The sequence below is a fragment of the Urocitellus parryii genome, chromosome 3, assembly GCF_045843805.1.
Source record: "Urocitellus parryii isolate mUroPar1 chromosome 3, mUroPar1.hap1, whole genome shotgun sequence".
NCBI lineage: Eukaryota > Metazoa > Chordata > Mammalia > Rodentia > Sciuridae > Urocitellus > Urocitellus parryii.
In genome coordinates, this window is record NC_135533.1 from 114,627,212 (window position 1) to 114,639,974 (window position 12,763).

At 57.7% G+C, this 12,763-nt stretch overlaps 1 protein-coding gene across 1 annotated transcript in view; it reads right to left on the minus strand.

The window, feature by feature from the left end:
- Window positions 1–264: 264 nt before the first annotated feature.
- Myo18b (myosin XVIIIB) overlaps window positions 265–12,763 on the minus strand; it is a 216,663-nt gene continuing 204,164 nt past the window's right edge. Inside the window, 3 exon segments of the mRNA XM_077796031.1 lie at window positions 265–465; window positions 2,271–2,897; window positions 2,900–3,513. Coding sequence (XP_077652157.1) covers window positions 2,281–2,897; window positions 2,900–3,513 — 1,231 coding nt within the window. The 3' untranslated portion in view covers window positions 265–465; window positions 2,271–2,280.

Here is a 12,763-nt window from a genome sequence, read left to right on the forward strand (position 1 = left end):
CCGGCGGGGAGGGGGAGGGAACATAGAACAGCCTGGATCTCAGCTTGGTGATCAGGGAAGACTTCCCGGAGGAGGGGACACTTAAGCCCACGTGGCCAGGAGGGAGGAGGAGGAAGGCCACTGCAGGGGGACAGGAAGGGGAGACACTGGGGACACTGTGGGCCCGTCCCATTCTTTGGAGTCCTTATGTCCCCAGGTACACCCGAGAGCCCTCCGGAGTCCCAGGTGGCGTGGTCACAGAACAGAGAGGCCCAGATACCAAGGAAGACGGCTTTATTTTGTACAGACCAAGCACACGGGCGCCCGGGCCCCCAGGCCCCCAGCGGGAACTGCCTCCTGGGTCCTTCTCCCTCTCGGGGGTGGCTGTGTGGGCGGCTCCGGACCCGGGCCCCGCGAGGCCTGGCCAGTCTCTGTCTCCAGGCGGCTGTGGAGCTGGGGAGACTTCGAGGACCGCATTTCCAGAAGCTGGGGACAAACGCAGGTCAGACCTGGTGAGAGGTGACAGGGTGCAGGGGGGCTTGATGGGGGGCTGACATTCTGTGTTCCCAGGGGGTCACTCTAGAGCCTGCCCCGGGGTGGGGTGGGGTGGAGAAGGAGCCGCAGAGGGGATCAACTGGGGAAATAGCCCTGGCAGGTTTTTCTAAAGGACCTGCTCTAGATTGGCTCAAGATCAAGATCCACGGGTCTCCGGGAAGGCCCACGGTCAGGCCTCCATTCCCAGCCAGATGCTAGTGGGGGCGGGGAAACTCCAAGAGGCGGGCACTGTGTGTCGGGGAGGGTCCTCTGGTCCTTGGGGGGCTCTTGGCAGAGATTATGGTGAGAGGCTTTGCCATGTGTTCCCAGCAGGAAGTACTGTCTCGCCACAGGCCTCAAAAACAACAGAGCCCACCCATCATGGACTGGAATCTGCAAACTGTGAGCCCAAACCAACCTTTTCTCTTTATAAGATGATTCGGTATTTGTTACAGTAACAGAAAGCTGACAAATACAGGACCACATTTCCAAGTGCAAGGTCACCTGGCAATTATGGCATCTGCTGGGTGCCAGGCTCTGTGCTAGGGGTCGCTTGTATTCTTGTTAAGCCTTCAATGTCACTTGAAGTCATTAGCATTATTATCCCCATGTTCCAGCCGAGGGCATGATGGCACCCCTTGCCCAAGGTCTTGTGACTAGTTGTAGGAAGAACTAAGACTGGGCTCCAGTTTGCTTCCAAAGTCCATCAGCCGTGGGGAGAGGGGCCGCACCGTGGAGTTCAGAACTCCAGTGTGGGAATCAAGGGCATTCTTAGGCTGGTGCTCTGCTCCTAGGGTGAGCACCTCTGGAAAAGCACCTTGCTTGGGGGAAGGAAGGGGACTCGGGATCTTACAAAACACATAAAACGGCAGAGACAAGATCTTCTTGGGCCATTTCTGCCAAGGACCATTCCCTGGATGGACGCGTGCCCTTTACTTGGCCTTTGAAACGGCTTCCTATGTCCCCAGGAGCATGATAATGTAAATGAATCTCAGATCTTCACTTGGTGATTGAGAGCAGAGAGGAGGCCATGTGGAGTCAAATTAATTTGCTCTGATGGAGTCCGAGCGTGTCCCCGCGGAGGGACAATGGCTTTTTGATGGGCCGAGGTGTGCAAACGGGCGGGGTGGCACCTGGTGGGGCTCAGGGCAGCCTGGGGCTGGGCAGGGTGCACACGTGAGCCCTGAAGTCCTGTGAATATCCTGAGCTTCGGGGACCGGGGGTGGCGGAGGCTGTGGCTCTAGGCCAGCTCCCAGCTCACGGATGCAGACACCTGGATGGCGCATCTAAGGGGACATATTAGGCGCAGGAGAGGAGTCCACCCGGGTGATGGTGCAGCAGTGACCTAACCTCTGTGACCCTCGAATGTCCACCTGCCACCCCCACCTTGGACTTCAGTGGCCCTCTAGGGTGGGGACCATTTGTCCCCAGGGATGGAGAGGGGGCCTAGATCCTCCCCACCCCCAGGTGCAAAGAGTTCAGTGACCTCAGCTGGGGAGCCTTGAAACCTCGGGCTCCTCCTTCAGGATACCCCCACGGGACCCCCTGGCCTCCTGCTGCATCTGCATTTATCTTGCAAGGGGACCATAGGTGGCCCCTGCACAGGGCGTCTGCTTTGCAACCCGCAAGATATTATTTTGGCTAAAACCACCACAATCCTGGGAGCGTGGGTCAGGGAATTAAAGGCAGAGACACCACTGGCTTTCTGCAAGGCTCACTGCGGCCCCCGCGGCTCCACGCCCCACCTGCCGCCTTACCTGCAGGGCCCTACTTCTGGAGGTATTTCTTCATTATGCTCTCCACGTCTTCTTTCCTCTCTGCACCTGGCTCTCTGTTCTCGGGGGACAGCTGTTCTCCACCGTCGCCCTCCAGTCGCGGGGCTCTTGGCCGACTCTTGATGCTGTCGGCACTTTTGAAGGACACAATTGAACTGGAGGAAGAAGACGAGTCGGAGAGGTGTGCAGGGTCCTCCTTGGACTCCGGGCTCTTTTTCAAAATGGTCTTGATGCCCGAGACAAAGGGGCGGTCAGCCTCTTCCATCTCAAGGTGGACACTCGAGAGCTTCGAACCTTTGTGCCCATCTCTGGCTGTTCCGGCCAAGGATGGAGGGGTCTCGGGCTTCCGGATGGCAGGGAGGAAGTCATCGAAGTCCACGCTGGGCTTGCGTCTGATGTCCAGGCTGGGGCGCGTCCAGCTGAACGGGTGGCTGTCCACGGGCTCCTCCATCAGGTGGGCAAACTGACGGTTCTGGAAGACCAGCGGCTCCTTCCCCAGGTCCGGGCAGCCCGCATCATCCACCGAGGACTCCAGACACCTCCTCCGAGGTCGCAGTGTGGGTGACAAGAGCGTGTCCCTGGGCAGGGTCGGGGGGCTCGGTTTTCTCCCAGGGTGGGTCCCGATGCCAAGAGGGACTCGCACGAACCGAACCGGGTCTTGAGCTTCTCGGGCAGCTGGGTGGTGCCCTCCGCGCCCTCGGAGGAGATGCATCTCAGGCTGGTGGAGCGCAGCAGACCAGCCGATGTCCCCGCGGCCCCCTCTTCTTCCAGGGGTGACCTGGCCCGTGACCTCAGGAACAGCTCTCCCTCGTCGCTGCTGGCCCTGCCCCTCCTGAGCGTGGAGGCGCCGGTGGTCTGGTAAATGGGGAGGGTGGGCCAGTCCTCCAGGCCCAGAGGGGACCCTTGTCCCCTCTGGGCCCTTTTCTTGCGAAGCCCTTCCACGAACTCCGAGAGGGCCGCCGACGGGCTGGGCAGCTTCTCCCGGGGCAGCGGGGACGCATCTGGACTCCGAGGAGCCAGGGGGAAAGGCAGAGCCCCCGACCTCTCCGCGGGCTTTCTGTGGACACCAAACCTGTCCCCATCCTCAAAGTGGCAGGACTTCTGTGGGCGGGCGGAACGCGGGGACACATCGCCTTCTCTGGAGGTCTTCCTGCCGCTGTCCCAGGCTCTGCCGAGCGCCGACGCTGGCCGGGTCCCCCCAGCATCTCTGGCCTCTTTGTTCGCCCTGGGACAAGAAGAAAAATGCCGTCGGTCGAAATTGTGCGGTTCATACGATTTGTGCAATTGCCGAGAGGGCCGCTAAGCGCGGGCACTAAGATTATTTTTTCTTTGGCAAAAGCCGTCTCCACCTCACTCTCAAATGAACCGTGTGATTTAATGTGCAAATTCAAGCCATGCCAATGATTTCTTGTTGCTTTCTGAAATGCAATTTCTGACTATAATTAAGCCCAGCTAAGTACATTGGATTCGATGGGAACTGCGGCGGGGACGGGTGACTTAGATTCATGAGGCCTCCTATCTGACACCAAGGGACCCGTCATCCAGAGCCGACTGAGAAATCAGCAAGAGTGGAGGGGGACAGGCGGGGGGCCAAGCCCAGGACAGTCCCACCAATGAGGCTTCGGAGCATCAGGGACCCCAGTGTGTGTCTCAGGGGCACGTTCCCTGATTATTTCATGGACTGAGTCACATGAAATCATCTTGAAACCGACTCTACACTCAAGGGACAGGCGGGTGCTAATCTGGGACACAGCAACCTCGGCTTTTATGCACAGGGACAGAGCCCCAGCTGAGTCCAAAACACACTGCCCCCCAAAAGTAGGAGCTGGCGGCAGGGTGGGACTGCAGACTGTTACATGAAGGGCATGGCCGGGCGCGGTGGCACAGGCCTGTCATCCCAGCAGCTCTGGAGGCTGAGGCAGGAGGATGGCGAGTTTTAGGCTAGCCTCAGTAATTTAGAGAGGGCCCTAAGCCACTTAGCGGGACAGAGACCGGAACCCATCGGCCTTTTCTTTAATAAATAAAATCTGTGTCCTCCTCTAAGAGAGACCACCTCCTCCCCGCCCACCACCGTCAGGCACAGGGGAACACCAAATGTCGCCATTGCCAACGCAGAGAAAGCTGTGGGCACGGGTCCCTAGAGCAGCGTCTCCAAGGACCAGGCGTGAGGCTCAGAGCTGCGTGGCTCCAACTGTGGCAACAGACAGGGGGCAGGGCCAGCCCGTGACACGCCAAGGGTGGCTCGGATCTCGGCAAGGCTCGGAGGAAGGTGGCCCATGGCTTTGGAATCTGGAGAGGAAGCCAAGCCAAGGCCCCTGGAGGTCATGGCCTGGAGGGGACCCAAGGGCCCAGACATCCTGGGGGTCTTTCCAGGGGAGGGATGTTTTCACTCCCTGAATTCTCACGTTGAGACCCAGTCCCCAAGGTGGTCCTGCTGGCAGGTAGGGCCTCTGGGTGCCACACCAGGTCCCCAAGCCAGGGTCCTGCTCTCATGATGGTCAGCGCCCCAGAGAGCTCCCTTGCCCGCTCCTCCTGTGGGCACCGGGCACCGAGTCTGCGGCTCCTCCTCCTTGGATTTCTCAGCCTCTGGGACGGGGGGAAATGACTTTCTGTTGTTGACCAGCCGCCGGCCCAGGGACCAAGACAGGCACAGGCCACTGCCTTCCTGGGATCCAGAGGCCAGACGCCACCATCCCACAAGCCCCTCTCTTCTGGGGCGGGCGGGGGCTCCCTGGGCCTAGAACCTGTGGGAGGGCACCAGGCCACAGCGGGTCCTGTTGAAGGTGCCACAGGACGGGTGGTGGGCTGGTGTGCTCCTGCGGTCGGGGGAGGTGGTGGAGGAGGGTCCATCCCACAGCCCGGGCAGAGAGGAGCCCTCGGGCCTGGGTGGAGCAGATGAGCTGCCTCCTCTCCTCCTCCGTCCCTCTCCCCTGTGGTCAGGCTCCTTCCCCCTCCTGGCCAGCCATCTGGTGACCCCCCTTGTGCACTCTGCCAGCTGTGTGGGGACAATTCAAGTCCTTCCTGCCTCGGGGCTTTGCGCTGGCTGACCCCTGGCCTGAACAGCCCTTCTGCCACCTTTATGCACCCCACCTTTATGCACCCCACCTTTATGCACCCCACCTTTATGCACCCCGTGGGGCATGCAGAGTGGTGAGAAGCCCTCAGGCAGCGCCCAGCCCGTCCAAGGGGTGAACAGCTGCGAGGAGCAATTCAGAACCCAGGGGAACAGTGATGGGTCACAACCATCAACACTGAAGGTGGCCACCATCTCAGCTGCTCCCTGAATCTGCAGCGCCCGCCCCGTCCCTGGGCCCCAGGAAGTCCACAGAGGGACACGCAGGAGGATGGACAGGTAGGCCACCATGCCTGTCCCTCCCATCACTTCCTCCCCCACCAGCTAAAAGCAGAGCCACACAACTTGCCCGAAGCCTCTGTCTCTTCTCCTAAGCCCTCCTGTCACTTTCTGTCCCCATCACAGCTGGACGCGGGCTGAGAGAGGGCTCCTTCCTTCATAATTACCCTGGCTGCGTTTGTCACCGTCAGCACTTCTGAACGCCCCCCCCAGCAAGGTGCCATTCACACTCCTTTATTTATTTGGATTCTTTTTCTTTTTTAATAAACAGCTTGGAGCTGCCGGCCGGCTGCTGCAGAGCTGAACAAAAGACATTTCCTCCTGTCTCCTCCTGAAAAGAGGTGGGCATGATGAATGTGAGGTGTCTTGGGTGCTCTTCCCATCCATCACCTGCCACCTGGGGTGACAGCACCAAGGCTGCCTGTCGCGGAGTCTCCAGGGACTCTGCTGTCTGTGTGTCTCAGGTCCCACTGCCACTGTTGGCTGCAGATGCCAGGACAGGGCGTGAGAGAGAGGGGCAAGAGAAGCTGGAGGAGGGGAGGGGAGGGGAGGGGAGGGGGAGAGGGGAGGGGAGGGGAGGGGAGAGGGAGGGGGAGGGGAGGGGAGGGGGAGGGGGAGGGGATGGGGAGAGGGAGGGGGAGGAGGGGGGAGGAGGGGGAGGGGAGGGGGAGGGGGAAGGGAAGGAGGGAGAGGGAGAGGGGGAGGGGAGGGGCAGGGAGGGGCAGGGTGAGGGGGGATGAGGGGGAGGGGCAGGGGAGGGGGAGGAGGGGGAGGGGCAGGGGAGGGGGAGGGGGAAAGGAGGAGGGAGAGGGAGAGGGGGAGGGAGGGGCAGGGGAGGGGGGAGGAGGGGGAGGGGCAGGGGAGGGGGAGGAGGGGGAGGGGCAGGGAGGGGGGAGGAGCAGGGGAGGGGGGAGGAGGGGGAGGGGCAGGGGAGGGGGGAGGAGGGGGAGGGGCAGGGGAGGGGGGAGGAGGGGGAGGGGGGAGGAGGGGGAGGGGGCAGGGAGGGGGAGGAGCAGGGGAGGGGGAGCAGGGGAGGCAGGGAGGGAGGGGAGGGGGGGAGGAGGGGGAGGGGGGAGGAGGGGGAGGGGCAGGGGAGGGGAGGAGGGGAGGAGGGGGAGGGGAAGAGGATGAACAGGAGGAAGAAGGGAGGAGGAGGAGCAGGGGAGGGGGAGGGGGAGGAGGAGGAGGAGGAGGAGAGAAAGAGGAGATGATGATATGGGAACAGATACTGGAAGTGCCACTCCAGGTGACAGGCAGGGCCAGGAGGACGAGGTTGGCTGCAGAGAAGGCTGGGTGTGAATCCCAGTCTTTCCTTCCCCAGCCGGGTAGCACGTAGGCCTCCCCTGGCTCCGTGGTTGGAGTGGCCATGGTGGTGACTTAGCTTACAGGGCTCTGTGAGGAATTAGGAAAGTGTCCCTGGCGTATTCCGCATCCTGAGTGTGGCTGTTCTTGCTCCATCTGCCCCAGGTCCCCAAGCAAAGCAAAGGACACAGCCGTCCAGGTGCTCATGACTCAGGCCCTTGAGGCTGGTTCTGCATCTGTGGGTTCGACAGACCGGAGTGTTCGGAGTGTTTGGAAACGCAGCATCTGAACACAGGCCGACTTTTGTATGGTCACCATGTCCTAAAACATGGTGTCTCGACTGTTCACACATTTACATCGTGTGAGGTTTTGTAAGAGATCTAGAGGTGATGTACGGCACACGGACGATGAGTGTGGCTTATGATAGACACCATGCTGGGTTTTGGGTTTTTTTGGCGGGGGGTACCAGGGGCCCTCCACCACGGAGCCCCATCCCCAGGCCTATTTTGCATATAATTTAGAGACAGGATTTCATGAGTTGCTTAGTTCCTCGCTGTGGCTGAGGCTGGCTTTGAACTCATGATCCTCCTGCCTCAGCCTCTCTAGTCACTGGGATGACAGGTGTGTGCCACCACGCCCGGCATATTTTTAAAAATCTGAAGACTCGTTTTCCTTTGCTGACTCCTGCCATCAAGGCCAGAGAGTGGAGTCGGAAGTGGCTGCTTCACTTGTAAGCCAGCCAGCTGCTGGGACAGTGTCCCCTGCCTGGAGCCCACCCGTCCCTGCCAGGTTACCCTGTGAAGCATCTGCTTGGTTTTTGTCTGCAGTGCTCCACACAAGTCGCCCGGGGCTGTGTGTTTCTTACAGGTCACTGGTCAAGGTCACCGCCCACCCTGCACACGAGGAAGCTGGAGCTCCCTGGTCAGCAGCCCTTTGCTCCAGGACCTGCTGCTGAGTGGCAGAGCCTGGATGTGGAGCCCGTGAGTCCACAGGAAGTGCCTCCCTCCCTCCTTTGCTGCAGCCACTCGCCCAGGCGGAAGGCAGAGAGGAGCGACCCTGGTTGAATTTACTTCAACATTTATGTGTTTTTCAAGATCCACCGAGATGCGCCGAACAACACGGTGAAGTCCAAGCTAAGACGACGCTGGATTCACAGGCATTAGACATGATCACAGAGCAAAAGAGCGATTCCCAGGTCTGAGCCTGGTCAGAGGCTGGGCCAGCCGCGGCCACAGGAAACCCAATGCAGATTTAATGACACCATGCATCGTCCCCAAAGGTGGGCTGTCACCCCACGGCCTCATCCACACCCTGAAATTATGGAGGAAATTAAAAATGTATTGATGGGCTTTAATCCTGGCAAAGCCCAGGAGGGGACAGCAGATGTCCTTTTACGATGGCCCAAAGATACAGCAACCGTGTCCAAGATGACACGAGGAGCTGACACGGGCCCACACTAGGTGCCAGGCAGAGCGGAAGCCATTGTAAAGCTCTGGGTTGACACCGGTGAGTCCAGGTGATGAGCCCACATGAACTGTTCCTTTTGGCTTTGTGGACACCACTGGATTTTATCTTCACCACGGTCCTCTGAAGCAACCCCTAGATCCTCTCCCCAAGTACAAATGAGGCTCAGAAAAGATAAATCATGTAAACAACGGAAGACAGGATGGAAACCAAGGGGCCCCAACCCACTCCCCCTAACCACCCAGCTACACTGCCCTCTATGATCCCATTTTAGAGACGAGGAAGCTGAGGCTTGGACAGGTGCAGGGGTGTGCTGAGGGGCAGCAGGGCTGAGACGCCCACCCCGGTCTAGCTATAATGCTAGGCTGGCTCCATGCAGTGGAGAATATCTACAGTTCACGAAGCTCTCCTACCAGTTTCTATGAATCGATCAACCAAGACAGACAACCAAAGGGGGGTAAAGACATATAGGGCAAAGACTTCATCAGACACTTCATCAAAGAGGATGTCCCAATAAAGACATGAGCACGTGGAAGAGTTTACTTATGAGGGAAATGTAAGCTCAAAGCAAAATCTGATACGGCTCATATCAGCTAGAATGACTAATTTTTTCAAATAATGAAAACAGGCTTTGGCAAGGACGTAGAGAGCCGGTGTCGGGAATGGAAATCGCTGGAATCCAGGAAAGCTGAAGTTCAGCCGTGCGCTCCTGTAATCCCAGCCAGCCGAGAGGCCAGGGCGGGAGGATCCCAAGTTCAAGGTCAGCCTCGGCAACTTAGCAAGACCCTGTCTCAAAATGAAATTTATAAAAGGGCCGGGGATGTGGTTCAGGGGTGCGGCACTTGCTGGGCATGTAAGACCCTGGGTTCAATCCCCAGCACCGCAAAAGTGAAAACAAGAAAACATACTAGAGTTGGAGATGTACCTATGATTTCTGGATACACACCCAGCAGAAATGGGTGCATCTGTGCGATCAGATGTGTGCTCCCTAGTGTTCAGTGTGGCACGGGTCATAAGAGTCCTAGGCTGTGGAAGTTGGGTGTGGAGAGATGCCCAGTGCCCACACGTTGTCCAAGGAGCCACCCCGGACAGGTGCGCCCAGGTGGAGCGTGGCGGAGGATACGGGGCTCACTCTTAGGACCCACGTCCCTCCTGGACGGGTTCCCATGCCCAGGAGGCTGTGTCCTGCCGACGACTCCGGGTCTTGGAAGCAGGTCGTTGGACTGAAAAACAACTAAACTGCCCACTAATGTCTTAGAAGAACCAAGTCCACAGAGACTCAGGGGACCTGGGCTTCCTTGAAAACTACTAAGATGTCAACGTCAGCTAAGAAACAGTCCAGGAGTTGGTGCCCGGAGGGAGACCCTCTGCCCATCTTGGGGTCTTCTGTTTGTCCTGTGGGGTTTGGAATGAGTGCCGCCATCACCTGGCAGGAAGGATGGCAGTTACGACGAGGACGCAGGATCCCAGCACCATTAACAATAAAGTGAGCGTCTCCTCATTCCACATCCGCACAGGGGACATTACAGATCGGGATTGCCCCACGGAGCTGCCAGTGATATTCCCAGGCAGATGGCTCCCTGTGTGCTGTGGGATACCGAGTGCCATCTCTGGGCTCTAACGGGCCGGATGCAGAAGCACCTCTCTCCCCAGTTGTGACAACCCACAATGTCTCTAGAGATCGTCAGTCACCTGCAGGGGAACCGCAGTCAGGGGCTACAGACACCCACGTGGCAGATCTCACCAACAAAAGCCAGGCCCAGAAGAGCAGGTCCTGGAAGCTTCCGTTCACAGGTTCAAGGCCAAGCACATCTAGTTGGAGGTGCTGGAAGACTGGTCTCCTTTGGAGAAGGAAGAGGCTGGGGCTCGAATGGGCACCAGGAGGTTTGAGGAGCAGCTGCCATGCCCTGGTCTGGATGTGGGGGGTGACCACAGAGCTGTGATCCGTTCTTGAAAATGCCATCCAGACGCACCTTTTTGAATCTACATTTTAGTCATGAGTTTATTTAACAAAACTTTGGGCCAAGCAGAGAAGCATGGATTCCAAGAGAATGTTCTGAACGCTCAGCGATTCATTCCAACGGTTTTATAGGCGTTTGCAGCCACCTTCGGTGACCCTGGGTTATCTGAAAGGCCCGAGACCTGCGGTCCAAGACCAGAGTCACACACTGGACACAGCCTCCTGGCCACAGAAGCCTGTCCTAGGGATGAGCCCGTGTCTCTGCCAGGCTCCACCCGGGTGCACCTGCCCAGGCTCCTTGGGCGATGTGTTTGCACTGAACATCTCTCTGCTTTCAATTTCAGCCCCTTTTCTTCTAACCTTGCTGACACTGATAACCTGAAAACAGCCCTGTGTCCCAGGGAGACACACCACCATAGTTAGGAGAGGTCCGTTCATGAAGTATATTCAAGATGGATTAAGAGGATCCTGAGCTTCGGTTCCAAGAATGCAGAGACCCGTAAATAAATGTACTATTGAAAGAAGATTAGCGGAGGCTGCTTAACCTATTTTGAGAACAAGCTGTTTTCAAAGGCTAAGTGCCACCATTCACATTCCCATAATTAATGAGCTAATTACAAAGTGGTCCTATCTCATCATTTAAGCAGCCCTCACATGACCCACGCCTGGCTTCACGCTTGATCGAGAATAACTGCATTTCCTTGAGAGCAATACAACTTTATCTTTAAAAAAAAGAAAAACAACAACAACAACAACAACAACAACAACAATACCTGCAATTTGGAGCTTTTCACGAATTCAAGTCAGCCTTGCACCAAATTAAAACCAACAGGCCTGGCGGTGGTATCTAAATCTTTCTCTCTTAAACCAAGAACCTCAAAGCCAGGAGTAGAGGCTCAACGTGTTTATGGAAAGCAAATTTTCCCCAGCAAAGAAAAAGTTGTTATACCATCTTTTAGCCCGACGGAGAGCAGTTGTGTGAAATCGGCACCAAAGCAAATGATACATACAACAGTAATTAGCGAAGATTACACAGTAATTAAAATCACGATGATTATGTGAGTGAGAATGATTTATACAATAATCTCCATGCTCCCACTGCAGGATGGGGCAAGTCCAAGAGCCACTCGAGAGCCGGGCTGGGCGGCCAAATCGAATCACAGCCCCGCTAATGATGCGGTGACAGACGGGCCACTGAAATCAAGGCATAAATGAAGTCTCTGACCCAGACCCTCGCTTTTGTTTGGGTTTCCCAAGGCTACCCAACAGGGACTCAGAACCTGTGCCAGGTCTGTCTCACTGTCCTCACCATCTGGTCCCACAGTTCCTCTTCCCCTTGGGGGAGGGGAGGAGCTAAGTTCCCATTTTTACCCACCTAGTAATATTCTGCTTCAGTCAAGGTGCCCATAGTCCTCTGGGGAGCCCCTCCTGCCCCCACGTCCGGTGGTCTCCTGGGACTTTCCCCATCTCCCAGAACAGGTGAGAACCGTGACTTGAGTCCTGGGGCGAGAGGTGCTTTTGCTCCCTGGGTCCCTTCTGACTGGTTCTGTGAAGGACACGGACTTCCTTGGGCTTGGGGTTTGGGGGAACTGTTGAGAAGAGAGAGATTTCCTATGCCATCGGACCCAGAGGGCCCAGGCCTGAGCTTGGGGTCGTTGGCCACCATCTGGCTGCCTCAGAAAGCTCACGGGAAGCCGAGCAGAGAGGCTGGTGAGAGGCCCCGTCCCCAGGATGGCGTTGAGTTCCTGAATCCCAGGGTCCCCAGGGGAGCAGAGTCTTCCAGATGAGGGACCCGTTGACTCTGGGAATGACAGGGAGGGAGGGAGGCTGGGGTGACCCAAGATCCCCAGCTCGAGAGGCTTCCTGAGTGACAGAGGCCCCCTCCCATCATATGATGACACAGGTCACAGGTCGGGGGGACGAGCTTCCCCAGCAGATCAGAGAGGACAGGAGGTGTCAGCCAGGACCCCGCAGGCGACCCGTGAGCACCTTCAGCTAAGGTGGAGCCGTTTAAGACTCGGGAGAAGCCGAGAGCGAGTGGCCTAGATTTGGGGGTCACTTGCTCACATCTGGGGATGCAAATCAAAGACAGTTGCCCGCCCTCAGGTGGAGAGAGGAGCAGCCAGGTGAGCGAGGGCAGAGTCCGGTGCACCCCCGCTTCTGGGGGGTCGGGCGGGAAGAGCCTGGGAGTAAGTTTGAGGAGCGCCCAAGGACGGACATGTTGAGGTCAAGCAAAAAGTTTTAAGAGTGTTTGACGGCAGCCTCGCTGGGAAGAAGTCAGAGAAAGCCAAGGACGGAGAACGCCCCCTGGTTGGTGTCTCGGGGACTTCTGATGTCATGGAAAAAGTTTGGATGCGCTGGTGAGGGCGGGCTCTGGGGCGTGGTCAACTGAGGCAG